Source organism: Ochotona princeps, chromosome 31 (genome assembly GCF_030435755.1).
Source record: "Ochotona princeps isolate mOchPri1 chromosome 31, mOchPri1.hap1, whole genome shotgun sequence".
In the NCBI taxonomy this organism is placed as follows: Eukaryota; Metazoa; Chordata; class Mammalia; order Lagomorpha; family Ochotonidae; genus Ochotona; species Ochotona princeps.
Window position 1 is genome coordinate 9,403,287 of NC_080862.1, and position 21,762 is coordinate 9,425,048.

Consider the following 21,762-nt stretch of genomic DNA (forward strand, 5'->3'; position numbering starts at 1 on the left):
CATTGCGGTCACTTGGGGAGTGAATCATTGGACAGTAGATCTTCCTCTCTGCCTCTCCTCTTGGTATGTCTGACTTTCCAATATAAATAAATAAATAAATAAATAATTTAAAATGCAGTTATAAAGGAATATGGGAAATGGTAAGGACATTTCAGGTATTAAATGGCACATTTGTATTGATACTCGGGCTACAAAGTGAGACAACAGAGGCAGAAGGAAGCTCATGAGATCAAGTCTGATAGGCAGCGAAAGGCCCCAAACCCACCACAACCACCTCTGCTGAACCCATTAACCTCTTGAGGACTTTCCTCTCTGACAATGTTGGCAGCGCCAGTTGAACCCTCATCCTCCTCAGGACTGAAGGCGAGAATGTGTGGGCCTCTTGTGTGGGCCCTTACCTAGAAATGTTGCCATGTAGATTGGATGATCACTCCTTCTTCAACAATCCTGTCCCGGGGGAACGGACTAAACACAGGAGGCACTCAGCTGCTCAGCGTGTTCACAGCCTCCCTCTGGGGGAGTGATCGGTCAGCCCCACTTCCCAACCACAGTGCTTGGCTACCTCCCAGCCCCCATCAGCAACTGGCAGCACCTGCCAGGCTAGCAGACCTCCAAACCCACCCTAAGACACCCTCTCTGCCGTGAAGAGAGTTCTGTGGGCTCGGACTGAGGCCTTTTCTCTCTCAGTCTCTAGTAAACCCAGCCCAGCTGTTGAGTCACTTCTCTCCTTTTCTGATTTTTTTCACTGTCACATTTTTTTTTCCTTTTTCTTCCATAGCAGGTGTTCTGTTTGCAAAGCCAAGATCTTTGCATCTGACCTTTCTATATCCTTGGTCATCCTGCAGATTGTCTATTAGCCTAACAGGCTGTGATGCGGCAGCATGTCCTAGGGTCAAGGGTGAGAGTTCTATCATGCTGTTGCCTTCAGTACTCCCCCTTTGTTGAGATGGGGCCTGCTGCTTTTACACTGTATCAGAAGAACTCTGCTGGCATTCTGGAACACTGGTTCTTTATATCCTTCTCTGTTGCTGCTCAGTGTCCGCTTCTGCTGCTCTCATTTCCCAGCAGCACAAACAGGGTATTATCATGCTATGCAGTTACAGATTCTCTTCCTTGAAAACTACCCAGATCTGACACACACACATTCTTGGAAACAAGCATCATCATCTTTTGAGCACCTGATTTAAGGAAATGATCCAGTCTGTTTAAGCTCAATTTGGTGATGAGGTAATGAAACTAGAGGCCACAGCAAAAGGTCCACAAGTCCTCGAATTACGAATGTTGTCATGTTGGTTTTTTAAAAACCACAGGTCTGGGGGTGAGTGGTGTGGTGGCGTAGCATGTTAAATCCATCACTTGCAATTGCCAGAGTCTCCTACGAGCGATAGTTCGAGTCCCGGCTGTGCCAGTTCCCATCCAGCTCCGTGCTAATGCACCGGGGAAGGCAGTGGAGGATGGCCCACTCTCACTCACGTGTCACTTTTGGGTCACCCACATGGCAGACCCACCTGGAGTTCCAGGGCCCAGCCTTGCCATTTCCTGATATTTTTAGGCCATTTGGGAAATGAACCAGTTAGTGTAAGATTCTCTTTCTCTTTGCTCTGACTCTAGCTCTCTGTCTATTCTTTCTCAGTGATTCTGCCTTTCAAGTAAATTTTAAAATAATAAATAAAAAGGAAAACCCACATATTTTGTGACAATAATGCCCGGAATGAGACCTTCAACCCCTAGCCTGGCTCAGTTCTAGGTTTCTCACTTCCTTTTCAGAGCCTAATAGCTGAAATACACCTGGCTTCACATCCACGGCTTGCAAAGCCATGTGGAAATGAAGAAGAAGAAGAAGGAGGAGGAGGAAGAGGAGGAGGAGGAGGAGAAGAAGAAGAAGAAGAAGAAAGTCCATTAAGGAAAGCCCCTTATTTCTATGTTTTTCCTGAGTTCCATATATCTTCTCTCCCACCCTCTCTTCCCCACATCTTTAGTTAATTTAAATGACAGTTTTGAGTCTTTGGTTAGTATTGTCCTAAAAGAAACTAACAAATGAAAGAGAATGAAAGCCTTCACTAAATTTTTAGAAACATACTGTTGTGATGTGTTTCATGAAAAGACGGAAGAACATGCCGCATACACATGGAAGCCATAAAAAAAAAAACCAACCAGAAAGAGGCAGTAAGTATTATCAACAGCTGCCTTCACTGGCATTTTAAACTGAGAGTGGACTTAAAATACACGGGGAAAAATGGACATGCTGGTGTACTGAGGAATAAAATAAATATGAATATTTTATTAAATTAATGCAGGTGCCGGGACCAAGAATGACAATCAAATACAGGATCAGATATTGTCTCTGCTGATGTCATTTACAATGAAACACAAGACAAAAATAAAAAATAAAGTGCTTTACAGGTCCAACACTGAGGTGTTTAGACATGGGATTACTGGTATGAATATACTTGAAGGTCTGCCTGGAATCTCTGCTTCTCTTTCACACACAGGTGCTTGTACCTTCTCGTAGGAACGAGCAAACAGATATGAAAGAGTCTTGTTGGAGATTGTCTTTCTTCACCTTCGATGTTCCAGAAAATGGCCAAGTAAAATGGCTATGAGGCAAGCTGAACTCTGGGACCTCCTGAGAAGCGTTGACTGACGTCAAATCCGTGCAAAGTGTCATTTTAGGTGAGATGGTAGCTTCATAGGTTCAAGCCCCGCTATGGGTCCTTTGGTCCTTTCCTGCCACAGTCAAGGCTGCTAGCAGTGCAGGAATGCTGTTGAAATTTCCAGAAAGAATGTGTACTTCTGCAAGTATAGCAGCAAAGGGAAGCCTGTACGTAAGAGGAGACAGGAGACATGGGGAAGTCCTAGGTGTAATTCTGTGACACAGAAGGAACGAAGTTTGCCCTCTGGGAATAGGTTGACTTAGTGGTACACCTTGGAGAAACCTTGGTACACAAAAACAAACCAAATCCATACTGCATTACAGAAAAAGTGCTTGGCAAATGTTGATTTTATCATGCACCGACTGACATGAAAGATACTTAGAGGCTGTGGGACAAAGGACAATTTCTGGCCACGGAGCACTTCCAATTTGTTCTGGCTGCTACATAATAAATACATTATTAAATAAATAAAAATAGCAAAGTGCATATTAGACACAAAACATATTAGCGCTTAGTACTGGCAACATACACTCCAGCTATAGGCTATTCTCGGAATACATGAGCCAGAGGCAGCAGTGGTTGCTTCTGGAAAGGGAAGCTGGCGCCTGTGTGGACAGGATGGAGATTCTGCTTGTTTCTTATAGAATCCTTCGAATTTTAGACTATGCAAGATGATGAATTCAAGATTCATTAGCATTCAAGTAGGAAAGAGAACTGTTAATTAGGCAAAGCATGGACAATCTTTCGACTATTATGTTGAAGATAAGTTAATCAAGTTTAGGTCTAATGCTAGAAAAGGAATTCAAGCACTATTTTCTACTGGCCTTTTAAATATGGACTTCTCCTGAACTACAAATGATCACGATTATGAAAATATTTTAAGTATATCTCATTTTCCAGGGACACAGTGACGAACCCCGTAGAATGTCTCTCCCTCTTGGCAACCTTGCTTGAGTTTCCTTCTCGCATCACCATCCTCTCAGCACTTTATGCTACAAAAAGTACACTTAATTGTACTGACACATTTTCTTACTCATCTCATTACACCATAAGATGCTATGCCTTTCTTTACTCCTAGCTGTAGATGAAGTGTCTGGTACAATATGCACTAGTTCTCGAACTGCTTTCCAATGTGATATCTATACATTGTACTCTTACAAGGAGAGTGGTTATCAGTTGTGGAAATCTGAGGTCTACTATTTACTGGCTTGAGCAAATTACCGAATATCTCTCTTCAGCTGTAAAATGAGTAATACCACAGCGGCTACTGCAACAACAGGGTTGCTAAAGGGGTGAAATGAGATGATGTGGGTATGGTCCACACATTTCTAAACCTGACATTTAAATGCAACAGATGCTGTGATAGACACTTCCAATTGAAGTCTAAGAATACATTTAACTTGGTTAATCAGAGTATTGTTGGGTTAAGCAAGGTGACGTCCTAAACAAATCAATGGCTTTTTCCCTAAGCTTCCTATTTGTACAGACAGTGACATAGGATACCAGCACCTTAACAATACTATATACGTATGTATGTATAGTACATATATGTATATGTATAATACATATATTTGGTGGTGGTGGTGAGATTGCTCAAACAAGCCATTAAGTAGCAAGTTTAGTTTGGTGACAAAATTTTAACAGCTACTAGAATATACTTTTCATAGAAATCATTCACAAACACACATTTCATTCACATGCGCACACAAGACCCCACAGGATCAAAACAAATAGGAATAACACATATTTAAACATCGTTGCAATTGTGAACGGCTCAGACAGGTGGGAGATACACAGATTATGGGACAGAGGCCAAGGGCCTTCTGCCAGAACTGGCCATTAAGTCAGGGATTCTCAGCCCCCTTCCTGGGACGAAGGCTCCTCCTCCTCACATGTACCTCTTATTTCTTAGTAGCATTGACATACCAAGACTTCCTTTGGGGCCTCTCTCACCAACCCACTATTTTTGTTTTTCATCTGGTTCTTCTTTTCCAAGATGCCATTTTCAGTGTGTGAGTCTTTGAAATCCACTCTCTTCTGCATCCCACCAGCCCACTCCTTCCTCTGGCCCTGGTGAACTCCCAAACCGCTGGCTGAGAATCCCTGCTTGGAAATCCAAAGTTTCAGGGCTGCTTTACGTCTCTTCGAATTGTGTGTCTGGAAGAGTGATGACAGGGTGTGAATGGGTGGCAGGTAGCAGGAAAAAAGAAAAAAAATCAAGCAAAAAAAATTTCTTGAGAAACCTGATTCATATTTTCCAGATCATATACCAAATTTATAGAAAAAGGCAGAGTATATTTATGCTTAATTACCCCTACTTGCTGAAGAAAGGCAAGCCACTGTGGTTTGCCTGGGACTATCCTGGCTTAAAAATGAAAGTCTGAGGCCTGCACTGTGGTGTATGTAGCAGGCCAAGCTTCTGCATGTGATGTTGGCATTTGCGATGGGTGCCTGTTTGAGCCTCCGATGCTCCACTTCTTATCCAGTTCCCTGCTAATCCAGCTGGAAAAGCAGCTGAGGATGACTTAAGAGACACTTGTGTTAAGAGACACTTCTGAAGCTCTGAGCTCCTGGTTTAAGCCTGGCCCAGCCCTGGTCACTGTGACTATCTGGAGAACAAATCAGTGAATGGAGGATTCATTCTCATATTCATTCTTATTCCCTCGCCTCTCTTCCTCTTTCTCCGTAACTCTGCCTCTCAAATAAATAATAATAACTCTTTTTTTTTAAATGAAAGTCTGATATCCTAAGCAAACCCTCAGTCCTGAGAATTTGAGATAGCTGATCTTCTAGGATAACCGAATCATCTACTAAATAGCATTAGTGATACAGGAATGCTCTGGGCTGCATAACAAAATCTGACTGAGCTGGTCCAGGTCAGCTAGACTACTTCTAAACTTGGACTCATTGGGTGGTTTCCAACTACATTAAAAACAATTAGAAATCTTACTATAAGTTTCTTCTTGGTTCAATCAGCTGGCTGCAGGTTTTCTACCCTTTCATAAATGTCAACCTTTGAGGCAAAATGGATTGAGGCAGTTGGGTTAAGAGTTAATCTTCCACGGTCTGTCTAGAACCTTCAAGATTGACTTTTGTCATCAGCTGGGTGTTCCTGGGCACTTTCCATTATCTTCTTGCCTTTCCGTGTACTCTACAATGGGGACAATTTCAGCATGTATCTCTTTTTGGAGGAGGGAAAAACTAGGGCAGACAGAGATTAAACGGTAGAGTACACAGGAAGCAGTTAACACACTGCTGGATAGACAATGTTCTAGAATGAACTGTCCATTCACCTACACCAATCTGATTCCCTGTGACCAGGAGATACACTGCGATGCAGGGCCATAGTAGCTTGCCTGGGAGAAGCTGCCTTTTACCGTTTTTCCTTCCCTCTCCAAAAATCTGTTCATACTGTGAACTTCCAGGGGCCATCACTGCAACCCCTCAGTCTGAGGGGGAAAGACCTTTCGTTAGAGTGCTGAGGCAAAGAGGGGATGGCAGCAAAGACAGTCAGCATTTTTTAAAAGGAGGGGCAGCTGAGTCTGTTAGATTTGCCTTGTTTTGTTTGGCTGTTTGCTGCTTTTGCTTTCAACTCCCCAACCCCTTCTGACATTCTTACCATTTCGTTTCTTGGAGTCTGTCTCTTGGACTTCACCTTTTTCCACATCCATCATTCTCACTATAGGAAAACAAATCATTTTTATGTCCATGTAGCACAAATTTGTATCCCACACAAAGACTTGGGTTTAAACTCTAGGTTCCTATGAAACATTTAATCCTCTAGGAAATCAGGTGGGTTTCCTTATTCTGGGACTTAATGAACCCAACAGTAAAGGGCACATGATTTTGCTCCCAGATTTTCTTTGAGAATGTACTTTCATTTTTCCTTCTTTTTCTCAGAGCTGGATGATATCCTGGGGTATTTTGTTTAATCTATTGGGTTTCTATCCATTCCTAATGCCAACGAATCCTTCTGCTTTTCTAAGAAAACATTTAGAATGTAAAAGCTGACGACAACTGTTTCCTTATACGGCTCTTCCATCTCAGGGTCTGCCTGTCATTGAAGCTTGACCTTGGCATTCTGGCTAACTATCTCAGTTCTCTTCAGGCTCCTTTCTTTGGAAACAGCTGAACTCCACTCCCTCAGTTGCATCATATTCTCAGACCCACCCCCCTACAAACACTTGAGGGGAATTTCTCAATGACTGTTGGAATTCCCTTCCAGATTGCACTTCCCTGTCGAACACAGACACCCCCAAATGCAAACCGTCACTGGGTCTCTCGGTGCACTTCTCAATGTGTTATGGGGAGACATTTACACTGAATCATCTCAAGAGGGAAGGATGTTATTTGAACACATTACTCTTTTTTTCTGAACTTTAATTGTTCCCATGGGTAAATAGAGAATTAAGCACATGTAAATTATTTCCAAAACTATCTAACACCATCCACCCGAAATATTACAAAGTAATCTATAGTAAGAATACCACAGTTTGATGGTGGGAACTATTTTTATAAACAGGTTCAAGAGGATGGCACAGCTAACTGAAAACTCAAATCCCACCAGAAGAACAGGCACTTCAGCTCTTTCCTTTTGTAAGTCCATGATTATTTGTAGGATGGAAAGAAACTGAACGACCTTTAGACTTCTTCAACCTCTACACACACTGGTTCTCCCACTCCTCCTCCCCTTGATGGTCACTTAGCAATCCCACCTAGCCTCACTGTAATTGCGCCTGAACAGTGGAATATCTTAGTGTCACCTTGCAAAGCTAAGTCAGGTTTCCCTGCACCCTTGGGCCAGTCCTCATGCCCTTGGAATTGCTATGAAAATGTTCACCACTACTCTCCACTATAGGTGATCCTGCAGAAGAGCAAAATGAACAGGAAAGGAGAAGGCGGTCGTGCACCAGTTCACACAGTGGCATAGTTAAAAGTCACTTTGCATGCATCAGAGTGGGTCCCAGAGGGGAAGACTGACAGTAGGGCAGCACAATAGGCAGTGGTTCTCAGGGGATGGGGGTTGGGCCCTACCTGATTCTCTGTGCAGGCCAATGCCATGCTAGGTGAGACTATTCTGCACTTGGCAGGATATTTAGCACCCCTGGTTTTGTCTGCTGAAGGGCACTGTGATATAATCATATACCTCCCCAATGCCATGCAAAAGGACCACAATGCATAAAAGAGATACCATCTTTTCTTAGACAGAGGATGATTGTCAGTGCTACACTGAGGAACAACAGGACAGCTCCCAGAATCACCACATGTGTCCTTTTATTCGGGAGCAATACTGGTGGTTCTGGAAAAAAAAGGAAAGAAAATTAAAGATACATTTCTGATGGGAAGAGTACAGGAGACAACTATCTTTGAAGTTTAATGAATTTAGCTTTAGGTTCATTTTCTGACTGCTGAGTGGCTGGATTGATGAGATGCTTCTGCTGAGACACAGGAGCAACAGCTCAGGTTCTGGGCCAGATTCTACCGCCACACATCAATTTTTTGAGATCTCAGGTTTCAGCAGGCTGTAACATGAATGCTAATACATTTCCTGTGAAGTTTCTAAAGTGCTCTGCAAATTTGCTGCTCCGTTCTTAGGGCAGGGGTCACTGTGTTTCTTCTTGCCTTATTCAATTACAGAAGAAGGCAGCCTGCTATGCATGAAGAAGATGGCACATATGCACTGTGGAAGGTCAATGAGCACCACTAAGGACTTCTTGCCTCCCCCATCTGTGGTCAGGGCCAGGGAGCCATGCTTGGCATCTTTCTCTGCAGTCTGAACATCTTAAACACCTTCATCACTGGGGTATCTCAAGCAGTCTCCCTTGTCTACAGTCTCATGCAGAGACTTGCCAGCTCCCACCTCTTGGCATTCGCTCCTGCTTGGTTTAACTGTCCACTGACACCCTGTACCCCTAACAATGGAGTTCAAATTTTGAAGCTCACACAAGCAATGAATCTAGAAGGTTTTAGTTCCCAAAGCTCATTCATACACATTTTGTTTGAGTCTGTGCTATGGTTAAGATGTTAAAGGTCCTCGAAGACCCATGTGTTAAAGTCTTGGTACCTAGGCTGGCACTAGTGGAAGGTGATAGAACTGTCGTCAGGGAGGGGGGCATTGGACACAGGGGTTGTACCCTTAGAAGGTAGCGCTTGAAAAAGGGTTGTTAGAGAATCCTACAAGCCTGGATTTGCCTCTTCTCTGCTTAACATGAGCTTGGCCATTGACCCTGGGGTCTTTACAAACCTGCATCATGCCATTTTATGAGCTAAAGAAACCTGTTATTTCATGTGTGGCTTTTCTCAGGCACTGGCATAACGAAACACTGACTCACACAGTCTTAAAATAACTATGAGTTAGGTAAGAAGGTATTTTTACAAATCTCCAAGTTATAGATGAGGAAACAGTCTCAGAGCAGTGAAGGGGGTTCTGTGCTCCCCCATAAATAAGTTGGCATCATCTTTTAAACAATAACAACTCACTGGTACAATTCTCCCTGAAAGCCATTTTGTAACATTTGAAAGTGCAGGGCTCTTCCTGGCCACAAGGCTATCCTGGATTATCCTTTCCTATTGGTTGAGCTTCCTATCCAATTTTCCAATTGCTTTCCCTGAAGCACATGGAGATTTGTCTGCAACGTATTTTGGAGGGGAAAAGGTGAGAAGCCCTTCTCGGAACACCTCTGGGTTTATATTCAACCTCACACTCGCCCACCTCACTTTCTCCAAGTCTTTCAATAGATTACATCTTGCAGCTCACCCCTTTCCATTTGCTGGTGAGATTGAAGTTTAGTTGAAGTCATCTAGGCAAGGATCTTAGCTCATTTCCATGTAACCTTACCACGACAGGTTAGAACCCTCCTGGGACAATGACGTGTACACAATCCTAGGAAGTTTTCCCAGGGACACACAGCCTCACGTTGTATGCACTTGGCAGACAGCCTTGAATCGAAACTTCAACGACACACAGAAAGGGAAGATCTACCTTGTTTCCGGATAAAATAGAAAACTCCATAAGAACCTAAGAAGGAGGGAGCATCCCTCATATGTTAGGATTTGGATTCTAGAAACATTGGCTGCCGTGAGTATTCTCTGATGCTTTCCATCTTCTATATGGAAGTGTCACTGGATTGCCTGTTTGTTTATCCACCTGGGAAGTATGAACTGCATCTTCTCCTACAAGCACTACAATACACACTGGGCATATTCAATGAATAGTTGCCTAGTATTTATGTAACAATATGACCCGGATGAGTAAGGGTAGAGAAGCTGGATGTGTTTTAAATATACAGTGCTATTGATTCATTCTCTCATTGATCCATATACTCAATAAACACTGCATAGCTATGATGAGCAAACATTGGCTAGGTGTGAGGGAAGAGTGTTAGCATGTTTTACCTGACACAGTCAGAATGTTACCTGGGATGATCAACTCAGCTGTGTTGTTTTCCTCAGGACCTGGTCTCTGAAAGGTGCAGTAGTAAATCTCACTAGCTGTTGCGTTGATGCGCAGTGTGCTGGTCACATTGAAAAACTGCTCCTCTCTGCTGGAATTGGTGAGGATGGTCTTGCCATGCAGGATTTGATGGTCACGGTTTGTCCAGATGACTTCAGCCGCTGGGTAACCCTCAGCCTGACACGTCAGTTCATGTTCAGAGGTGACTGGATCCACGGAAATTCTTTGGTTGATTTTGTGATAGGGAGCTAGGTCATGAGCACAGAAAGATCAAGACTGTGGTTTAGCACAGAGCTAGACACATGGTTCAGGGTTGCTGATGCTACAAAGGCGGGTTCTTGGAGATGTTGACTTAATGTTCAGATGCCCCAGCACTGGGGAGCTCCTACTAGGTAGGTCTACCTCAAGTCTTCTGTTCAAACTTAGGCCAACAATCCTCTTGCCATAAATCTCACGTTGGTTTTCTTCCTGGTGGGAAACTAAATGTATAGATTCAAGAGAATTGTAATTTCTAAGCCAGTAGTTTTCTATGTGGATACAAAATATATTCTCTTTTTTATTCAAGCGCTTGTACTTTTTTTTTTTAGTAAAGTGCTAGTTTTTACACAGGTGTCATTTTTTAAACCTATTTTCTTGTTGAAGAGCTAGCTTCAGAAATGCAAACCCCTCCATTTAGCATTGCTTTCCTAGATCTTAATAAACAGAAAATTGGATTTTCATGTCATTCACTCCTTTTTAAAACTGAGATTTGCTTTGTTTTTAATTTGAAAGGCTGAGTTTTAGGGAGAAGGAGAGACAGAAAGAGATATCTTCCATCTACTGGTTCACTCCCTAAATGGCTGCAACAACTGGAGCTGAGCCAGTCTGGAGCCAGGAGCTTCATCTGGGTCTCCCACATGGGTGCAGGGGCTCGAGGACCTCGGCCATCTTTTGCTGTCTTCCCAGGTAAGGGTAGTGAAGCTGGTTCAGGAGGGAGCTGCTTCAAAAGCCAAGCAGAAGCCAAGACATGAACTGGTGCCTATATGGGATGCTAGTGCTGCAGGTACAGGCTTAGGCTATTACAGCACGGTACTGGCCCCATGTGTCATTTACTTTCAAGAAAGTTGTTAATACATTAGTATTAATTATACTCCATAATTTATTCCTTCCCACTAGTCTTTCTCTAATAAAGTGTTTTTCCACAGTTCTAGGACATCACATACTTTTTAGAACTTCTTTAATGTTTGTTTTATAAATTAATCACTTAAGTAAGAATACTCTTTAAAAATTCAAGGGACTGCATATTATAAAAAACATGAATACATTTCAGGATTTTTTTTTGCACTCAAGCTTTTTTTAAAAAAAAATTAAAAATTTTATTGTAAAGTCAGATATGCAGAGAGGAGGAGAGACAGAGAGGAAGATCTTCCATCCACTGATTCACTCCCCAAGTGGTTGCAATGGCTGGAGCTGAGCTGATCCAAAGCCAGGAGCCAGGAGCCTCCTAAGCATCTCCAACACGGGTTCAGGAACCCAATGCTTTGGGCCGTCCTTGACTGCTTTCCCAGGCCACAAGCAGGGAGCTGGATGGGAAGTGAAACAGCTGGGACACAAACCAGTGCTCATATGGGATCCCTGTGCATCTAAGGCGAAGACGTTAGCCACAACGCTACCGGGCCAAGCCCACACTCAAACATTTTTATGCTGAATTTTTCCATGAGCTTACAGAGGTACCTTGTACAGTGTGATACAAGCATGTGGGGTGTGCAGCTACATGCAGTAAAGCATGGTTAATAACTGCACAGAATTCACAGGCACACTGCATGGGTTCAGAAGCTCCAGCACTTACTAGCTGATTGAATTTAGACAACCTGCTTCATTTCTTTGGATTTTGGCTTATTCAACCTTCCAAAGGGAAGAAGAGTATCATCTATCCGTCACTGGATCTAAGATGCTATTTAATGAAAGAACCATTCAGATTTCAGAGACAGCAACACATGAAAACATGATCATCTCAGCACCTATCCAGAGTCATGTGGATCACTTAGCGGATTCACGTAGACAAAGTGCTTAGTAAAAGGCTCAACACAGGAGCATTCATCATAAGTACTGCTCTTCTGTTTTTACTATAGCTGAATTTGGTGAAGTCTGCCGGTCCTCTTTGGAAAATGCTAGCAGTCTTTGATGAACAATCTTCAAAATGAGTTTTCAAAAATGTTAGGCTAATGGGGCTGGTACTATAGCAGGGAAAGCTGCTCCCCCCTGTGATGCTGACATCCCATCTGGATGTTGCTTAGTGTCCCAGCTGCTCCACATCTGATCCAGCTTTCTGCCTGCTCAAGTGCTTGGGCTCTGACAAGAAGCTCTTGGCTCCTGGCTTTGGCCTGGCCCAGCACTGGCCTCTGCAATCATCTAGGAAGTGGACCAGTAGATGGAAGATCTTTCTGTCTCTCCCACTCTTGTAACTCTTTCAAATAAATTTTTAAAAATCTTAAAAACAAACCTGAAATAGAAAAAAAGACCAATGTCCCCTCCTCCATGTGGACTAAAGTAATAAATATAAATATTCTAGAAATAGGACACCTAGAAAGCACAACATAGTCACACTTATATGATACAGTGCACAATGTGTTAGGTGGGGATAAATGATAGAACATTTAGACAGTGCTGGAAATGTAAGGGGAAAGATGGCATTGTCAGGGAGTGATAGCCCTGCATCTTGGGTCAAAACAGCTTTATTGGGTTTACTCGGCAACACTGTCCTTGCAGTGCCTAATCCCATTTAAAGTCCTGAAGAACAAGTGGACATTTCATTGTCTGTGCCTTTAGGTTTAATGATGGAAGCAAAATGTTTTAAACGACAGGTCAGAGGCCTGGGAATCTGGTATTTAAACCAGCCAACATGAAAGGTACGCTCATACCCAAAGTGATCATGGTAAACTGAGCTAGTCCCAAACTGAAGCCTTTCTAATTTCACTTTTGTAATGCCTCACCTTTTAAAATCCCGTGGTGAGTAATCTCCCTGTGGGGAAGCCACGACCACACATTTGCAGTGATGGGAAGAGAAACCCCAGGTCATTACTGTGAAATCATTTGCATATAGAAGTGACTCAGGAGCTGCCCCTCTGGACTTGCACATCGCCAAAGCTACACCGGTGATACCACCTTCATGCAAGTAAAGCTTGGCACTGGCTTTGCATACCCCAAACCTGCTCACCTTTCCCAAGGTTAATCCTATTTAGGACAAAAAACTGATTCAGCAAACAGTAAAAAATTCTTATTCTGCTACACACACACATGCACACACCCCCACACAAAAGGACTAGATGGAATAAAACAGATCGAACTTCTTGCCCAGGTGGTGTTTATATTCTAGAAGGAAGAGACAATGATTAAAACAGAGAGGTGCCAGGGTGCAGCGTTCAGACTTTTGGTACAGCTCAACGTTCACTCCCAAGATCATTGCATAGAAATGGCAAAAAAAAAAAAAAAAAAAAAAAAAAAGGATTGGTCATGGGATACTCATTTAGCATTTTATAATGCAAAATTGAATGGTCAAAGAAATTACGTCCTCAAATTTTATTGGCCATCTGCTTTGCTCCATCAAAGCCTCCTCCTTGTGGGAAAAAACAAATCCAGCTTGAACAACAGCAAAGGAAGCTGTGATTCACAAGTGATAGATATTATGGAATCCAGGTTTTCTGGAAGCAATCCTTCCAGACTATAGAAACACCTGTTCCCTCTCTACACACAGGATATTGAGAGACCATCCCGGGGATTGGATCCCCAGCCTTCCTCCTCACTGCCAGCATATGCACTTCCCCACCTATGCCAAAGCTAGCAATTCCAGTTGTTCCTGGCTTCATAACTGTGTTAATAGCCTGAAACATACGAAATGCTTGATGCTGTTGTTGGGCTGAAGAAAAACTAAAAATGCTAATCATCACCTCCCATTCTTCATTAAGGTCATGAATGCTAAAATACAATGAGAATCAAATCTATTTTATGAGTGCCATTTCCCTGACAATAGCATGAATTAAGCCAGAATCAGAGCCCCAATAAGAAATCATACATTTTCTTTAATCCCTACATATGTCTGTCTCTGTGTTTATATTGTTAACCTTTATATCGACGGTAGTTGGCCATCAATCTTGGAAAAGACCAGGAGGAAATGACCTAACTCTAGTGAAATATTCAAAGATTATCATGAGGAAAAAAGACAGAGGCAGAACTGACTCTGATAGCAGGGAGTCACTTCAATTGGCAATGGCAGGGGGTGGGGGGTGGCAGGGTCGCCATGGGAGTAGAGGACTCTTGGGGGACATTTCTTCCTGTGCTTTGTGGAACTGCTCCTGGCTCAGATTCTTTCAGTACCCAATTCTACGAAACAAAACCGTGACACAGCGGTGGCTGGCTGAGGTGCTTTTCTCAGTTGGTGCCAATCTAAAACTTTGAACTGCCATGACCCGATGACCTATCTGTGGGTGAAGATTCAGGAATTAGCACTCACAGCATCTCTTGAATGTTCCAAGATTCCAGTGGTAGAAGTTTTCAAGATGAACATCTGCCTGGTGAACACAGCTTACACCATCTCTACAAAGAATGATCGCTACACTTGATATAAAGAGTTTTGGCCTTCATAGATTGCTTTCAGGGTTTTTTGAATGTGAATTTTACAGTGTTTTTTTTTTTTTAAATAAATCTATTTGAGTTTGCAATAGAGAGACTGAAGAAGGAAAATGAGGCAGGCCTAAGACAAACCAAAAGCAGCTAAGTTAAAAAAAAATGCTGGAGTGACACAAAACACAGTTACTATCTTTGCAAGCTATGTAAAATAATGGTAAAAGGAGAAGGGATACTTTTGAACTTATCTTATTCCCATCTATAGTTTCTAAGTCCTTAGTGCTATTTTCATATTAATATAAAAGTAAAGATCAGGAATTAACTTTGCGGGAAAGTGAACAGCCTGGAGGGGAATGTGGTTCTGTGTGTTCAGCGACTTCGCAACAGGAAATGCTCTAAATGCTCATTTGGACCCAGGCTTGCACGCACTGAGATCCCGTAAGGTTGCTGGCTTGTGTCCTGGCTGCTCTACTTCCCATCCAGCTTCCCACCTGTGGCCTGAGAAGGCAATGGAGGACAGCCCAAAGCCTTGGGAGCCTGCACCCACATGGGAGACCCAGAAGAAGCTCCTGGCTTTAGATCGGCTCAGCTCCAGCCATTGCAGTCTTTGGGAGACCGAACCAGCAGATGGAAGATCTCTCTCTGTATCACCTTCTCTCTGTAAGTCTGCTTTTCCAATGAAAACAAATAATTTTTTTAAATGTTCATTTGATATGTGGTGGAGACCAAGTCTCAACTTTACAGAATGGAAAGTTCTCAGTTCCTGGGTTATGTGTATAAATGTCAGGTGCCTCTTTCTCTTGACCGTTCTTACCGTTGACTTTCAAGGTAATCCGCTTGTAGTCTGCTCCCCCGTAGCCTATCAGGCAGCAGTAAATCCCGGCATCCTGAAGTTTCACATCTGTGATCTGGAGCGCAGCAATTCCCTGGTAGAACTGATCCTTCAACAGTCGGGCTCTCTGCCTGTAACTAGCATGCTGAACCTTCGGGTCTTCCTTCCCGTGCACGAACTGAATAATTTGCTTACCCCCCATCTCCCAGTAGACAAATAGTGAATTGAGGTCTAATGGCTTTTTTACTGGGAATTTGCATTCAATAGTCACATTGCTGCCATACTCAACCACGTACTGGTCCTTGGGTACTGTGATAGTAAATGCTGAAAAGAAAGATAACCAATGTTGAGAAGATGGGGAAAATTCCTCAAAACATCAACAAAGTGAGGACACGCTTACAATCATTTTATCTAGTGAGTTATATAACAATTTTATATTTAAGAACTTACTTCCCTAAAACATATATTTTAAGCCAGTGGAATTGAAACATATTTTTAGATATTACATTTCATCCCAACATCAGAATAACAAGACTAGCTAAACAAGTTGTCCCCTAACTCATAAACATACGTCACGGTAGAAACACTGAGCTGAGAGAGGACCTAATAAAGCAAGGGAACTCTGGTTTTATGCAGATACCCAGATGCCCTTTGGAGGACCTTTTATATCCTCTGAAAGGTGGAATCAAAGAGTCCCCTTTTCTCATTGCTCTGGCAAGAGAAACGGATGCTGGGAGATTTAGCGATTTAGGTTAAGTGTTTCCCTGACACTTTCTGGGTACAATAAAATTCTCCCTGTGAATATCCTCAACAGGAAAACCAGGTCACACGGCAACACAGACCGAAGAATCTTTGCATCATTTAAAAAGTAGAAATGACCATATAGGTCAACCCGCCTCCTTTATTTTTTAGCAGTCATCCCTAGATATTGGGTAACTGCTTAATTCTGTTGTCTTGCTTTGTCTATAATCTCTCTCTGTTTACACAATGACACAGGTGAATTGTCAGGAAACACAAAAAGAAACAAACAAACAAACAAACAAAAATCCAGTAGGCTTTCAAATTAAGAGGTTTACATCAACTTTAAAGAGTTACTTAAGTTTTCAATTCACAGTGAAGCTATTTAAAATGTAGAACCTAAGAAAAAGATTTGGTGTCTTACCGTTCAGCAAATGACAGTGGACTACGAAGGCAAAGATGTTAAATATCCTCATCTTTCTGGAATGACCTAATTACGAAAGACACAAAAAGAAGACTGCGTCACTCCATAATTGAACACACACTATGGAAGTACAGGACTTGGAGGTTTTTCATGGAAATAGTCCTGATAAACAGGATATGCCCGATTGGTAAGTTTGGCCACACCTTCATTCCCTAGGCCAGAGTCATAAAAAATAGACATGTGGAAAAACATGACCATAATACAAAGAAAAAATTGATCTTAAATGTAGTAAGCCACTGAAAGAAAGTTTTAATGGACACTGAAAAGAAGCGCAGAAGACAATATTATACCCATAATTCTCTTAACAATTCCATTTTTCTCTGCATTGTAACTTATCTAGAAGTCCTGCCCCTCACCCCCAACACACAAACTTTCAAAGCAAAGAAAATGTGACTTTCACTTCTCCCACCTTTTAGAACTGTTCCTGTTCTCTCCCGCGGGGTCCTCTTATCATGTCCTTCCACTCTTGGAGATTTCCACCCTGTCACCTGAACCAGACCTGGCCTAGCCTTCTAAAGTTCTGTTTTGGCTTTTGCTTATTCCAAAGGATCAATTTCACTCCCACAATAAGCAGATTCTGCGGGAATGGCAAGGGGAGGGGAGAGTGGGAAAAAAGAAGGTTGGATTTGGCCAAGATAGGACTAGCTTGACTCTCAGCAATGTTCTGCCGGAGGTAGGAGCCTAGATGCTTCAGACTGTCATCATGCTTAACAGTTTACTAATTCTTTCACTCAGTGAGCAGTGCCTGAGTCCCAGGTACTATTTTTGGCATATGATTTTCATGTGAGATATAGCAGTGAACCGGAAAGAAAAATCACTCTTGTCACAGAGCTTCCATTCAAGTAAAGGAGTAAATGAATATTTATACTACTTTTCATCCCATCATCTAACTAATATATTTCTCTTTCTTATCACATATTTAAACCTTTTTGGAAAAAAATTTAAGTATTGCTTCTAGTCTCTTCAACTTTTGTATACAAGATACAGACTCAAAAGTGATCAATTATTAATGACATATATGTACAACATAGAAGATAAAGGCTTCTAATATATAAATAGCTTCTAAAATCAGTAACAAAACTATGCATAACCCAAGAGGAAAATAAGCAGCAAGTGCTAACTTAGTGTTCAGAGTCCAGGAATTACACAGTGAACACGGGCAAGAATGCTCAATCCTATCAACTACCAAGAAAGGAGTGTACAGCGCAAGGCACCACTCTCCACCTATTATCTTGACCAAAATAATAGAGATCCCTAATATTTAGTGTAGCAATATGGACAAGTAGGCTTTCTTGCCCACTAGTGGTAGGAATGTGAAGTTATATTATCTTTTGGAGAGGGTCATCTCTACTAAAACTTTAAATTCATATGTCATATGAACTTTTGTTCCATTTCTAGGAATGTACATTACAAAATCAAATCATAACCCATATACCTATGTGTATATACATATCTTATATATATACCTATACATACACAGATAGCTATTTTTACATGTATGCATGCATTATACACACATAGTGCCATCTATACTTATACATGGGGCACACATATATAATACTTATACATATACATATATGTGTGTATATTATATAAAGATGGCATCGTTAATGATACCCAAGGTGGGTAAGGCCTAAACTGCTGAAATATAAATGTTGGTATAATCAGGTACTACGATGCCATTGAAGACAGAATTCAGCTGCTGAGTGTGTACTGACTGCACATACAAAACGCAGAGCAGTGTGCATAATTCCAGTTTCACTTTAAAAAAAAGGAACATGTGAAAATTTGCATTTCTGCATTTCTTTAGACAGATGAAATGTCTGGGATGTGAATCGTGATGTTCAGGAACAAAACGAGAGGGAAACCAGGCAGCTTTTCACCTAGGAGGTTTTAAGAGAAAGGAAGGGAGGAGAAATGGAGTTGGGATTGTGAACGGTCCCTTTGTTGTCTCCCTTCAAATTTTCAAATGAGTTGATGTCTTACTTCTATCATCAGAGCAAAGCAAAATTTAAGGCACCATCCTACCTTGCCAACCTGGCAGGTGGCATGAGAGAAAGAACCCCAGAGATACAGCTGCCTTATGAACTGAGGTTGGATAATGACATTCATGGCTAGGAATAATGAAGTTATTTACAAATGACTGTAAAAGTAATATAAACACATTATAGAAAGTGAAATAAGAAGGGAGACATCAGCCAGTGTTCTACCACTCTTTCCCAGGGAGCATTTGGCTATCTCTTGGAAATATTTTTGGTTGTCAAAATTAGGTTGGAGGTGAGGAGTTGCTATTGGTGCTTTAGAGCCCAAGCCACAGGCACTAACGCCCTGGAATGTACAGGAAAGGCTTCCAGGACTAACACGTATCTGACGTAAAATGTCAGTCATGCAACTTGAAAAACCCTGAAGCCAGCAAAACAAAACAAAACAAAACAAAACCAACAACAAAACCCTTACATTTAATGCTGACTTTTCTGTTTAAGATGATAGCGCAATTTTCATTTTACTGCACAATGGTATTCATAAGCAACTTACTTTATGGTCGCCTCATACTTAAATCCTCTAGGTTTAGATATCAGACTATGGCCAGTTTCTAAAATAGAGTAAATATTTGCATTTTTAGCAAACATCTGTTGGGTTATCATTGCCAGGCCCAGACAATGGATTGCTTGGAAACAAAACTTCTGATTAAGGCTAAGGGACATGTTTCCGATTCTTAACACACACTGATATTTGGTATCCATCCATCGTATCTTCACTGAGGACTGGGTAGGATGAAATTAATTTAATAATTCTGATTTTATTATCTGACTTTTTGGTTCTGCTTATACTACTACTTTTTACTCAAGCAGGATAACATTTTCATGTTAAAAAATACCCGAATAAAAGGGGTAAGACAAACCAAGTTATCCTGCTCTTACCACTGCCAGCTGCACGACTCTTACTTGTCTCTCCTCCAGCTATTGAGCAGATGGGGACCATGTATCTGGGGACCATGGCTGGTATCCACACCAAAAACGAGGTGACCAGATCTACCTGACTGATAATTATTCCAAAAATTCTAAAAAATAATTCTAAAAATTTAAATGTGATATTATAAACACCAATACACTCAATGGGCAAAAGAAGGGATACTTGTAATACCACGGGGGTGGGGGGGGGGAAGCATTGGTGCATAGATCAGAGGTGTCAAATCCACACATGCATTAAACCTAATCTTGCTGGTGTTCATGATGCCCTGGTGAAGTGGAGTCCTTCTCCTTTCATGAACTTGGATGGAAACTCTAGGAACAATAAAAGTTCATTGACAGTTGGTGGATTGGATCCGGTATGCACTTTCTCAGCAAGGTTCCACTCCCTTGGCGTGCAGCTGAGGTTAATGGGGGTGCAGAGTGGTGTGGAGGGGGAAGAAGGTGCAGAGGCACCGCATAAGCAGACCTGGTCTTTGATGTCCAAACCTCCAAACCCCCTATCAGGGCAGTGGTGGGAGACGCGAATGCTGGTGTCTCCCCTCTTCCCGTGGGGAGCATGACTGTGCGTGAGTATCCACCAGGACGGTGACACTGCACAGACCAGCAGAATGCAAAGCGGTGCACAAATGACAAAGGGGAAGTGGGCTGATTCCCGGCGGGAGGTGGTGGGGGCAGGCAAGTCCAGTGCAACACAGATTTCTCCGTCTTCCAAGGATAGGATGGAGAGGAGGAAGAGTTGGTGCTGCAAGCCTCCTCTGTCAGAAGGGGAAGCACGGGTTGAGAGAAGGGACCCATTACACTTCACCTGAAGTCTCAAACTCCCGTAGACGTCACAAAACCCTCTGCAACATTCCCTCCACCCTTGGCTTCCATCTCCCATGGCATTTCCATGGTGAAGAATCGGCGCCAAGCGCAGCCACACAGCTCCTGTCTACCTTCTACCGTTAAAGAAGTTGATATTCTTTTTTTTTTTTTTCTTCAGAGTATCACAGTTCTCCTTAAACACTTCTCGTGACTGATGCTGTCATCTGACACATCCTTTCTGGAAGGGCAACTTTCACTTTTCATCAAAAGGTCTATAGCAGACCCACTTTGACTAAGGAGCATACATCTAAGAATTTTTCTAAGAATACAGCAATAACCCCCGGTGTTGGGCACACGGCTAACGGAGTATGAACCGCTAGATGTAATCTTCAGGTCCAGTTTTATGGGACTTCAGTTTTATGTGTTTACACAGTAAACTGAAAGGCAGACATTTAGAAAACAACAAAAAAAATTTTTTAGAAGGTTGTTCACGGAAAAGCATCTACAGCATATATACATTTTTTTTTCAGATTGCAAAAACAAAGCACCACACCACCAGTGACCCAGCACCCATGAACAACTCTGACACAAAGTCAGCATGTCCCAAAGACATCGGGACATCTTTGTCCTCCCCCCCCCCGCCCAAGGTCTCTCCAACACAACTGCTTTCCCCCTCAGCAAGGCACAACCAAGAGCTGGGGTCCTGTACTCCCGGGTCTTGGGCTTGAGGAAGGAGATCCTGAGCCCGGTGGGAGAGCTATGGGAGGGAAGACTCACCTAGGGGGCCCGGCGGGAAGTGAGGGTTGAGGATACATCAAGGCGCCCCAGGCATTAGCCTGCAAACACATCTAGCTCAAGCCTGGGACCCCACTTAGGAACACGCAGTCACGCAGAAAACTTGACGCGGTTGCAGCTGAATCACACGACCAGACACGCGAAATCACCTATTCTTACTAACACAAACACATGTAACACGCCTTGCAAGGCACCCCAGACTAGCCCGGCTTCCTTGAACCTGCTTCTCTCCATCCTACAGAAAAGGGCAAGAGAAAACTTTGAAGTGCCAGAGAGCGGGGCAGAGACTCCGGGGCAGTGGGGATGGGGATAGAGGGTGTGGGGAACGCTCCCTACCTGAGGACGCCGCGCCCTCCTCGCTGGACGCCTAGCCCCTGGTGCAAGGTGCAGCTCGCAGGACTGGGAGGCAGCCCCGCGTTCCCAAGCTA

The 21,762-nt window shown here is 42.7% G+C and overlaps 1 protein-coding gene across 1 annotated transcript; it reads right to left on the reverse strand.

Moving 5' to 3' along the window:
- Nucleotides 1-4,239: 4,239 nt before the first annotated feature.
- Nucleotides 4,240-21,762, reverse strand: CD274 (CD274 molecule). The gene is made up of 7 exons (XM_004591818.2): nucleotides 21,671-21,762; nucleotides 16,704-16,769; nucleotides 15,524-15,865; nucleotides 10,071-10,355; nucleotides 7,846-7,953; nucleotides 6,274-6,333; nucleotides 4,240-4,811 (listed from the first exon to the last, which is right to left on the reverse strand). Exons 2-7 carry the CDS (start codon nucleotides 16,753-16,755, stop codon nucleotides 4,789-4,791), a joined length of 870 nt encoding a protein of 289 aa, XP_004591875.2. The 5' UTR covers nucleotides 16,756-16,769; nucleotides 21,671-21,762; the 3' UTR covers nucleotides 4,240-4,788.

What these genes read in the sequence shown, in the direction of transcription:
- CD274 (XM_004591818.2), bottom strand. Translation starts at nt 16,755, where the DNA reads ATGAGGATATTTAACATCTTTGCCTTCGTAGTCCACTGTCATTTGCTG. An exon ending in GATTACCTTGAAAGTCAACG is followed by an intron (nt 10,356 to 15,523) that starts GTAAGAACGGTC and finishes CTCATGACCTAG; the next exon opens with CTCCCTATCACAAAATCAAC. An exon ending in AGCTGAGTTGATCATCCCAG is followed by an intron (nt 7,954 to 10,070) that starts GTAACATTCTGA and finishes TTTTTTTTCCAG; the next exon opens with AACCACCAGTATTGCTCCCG.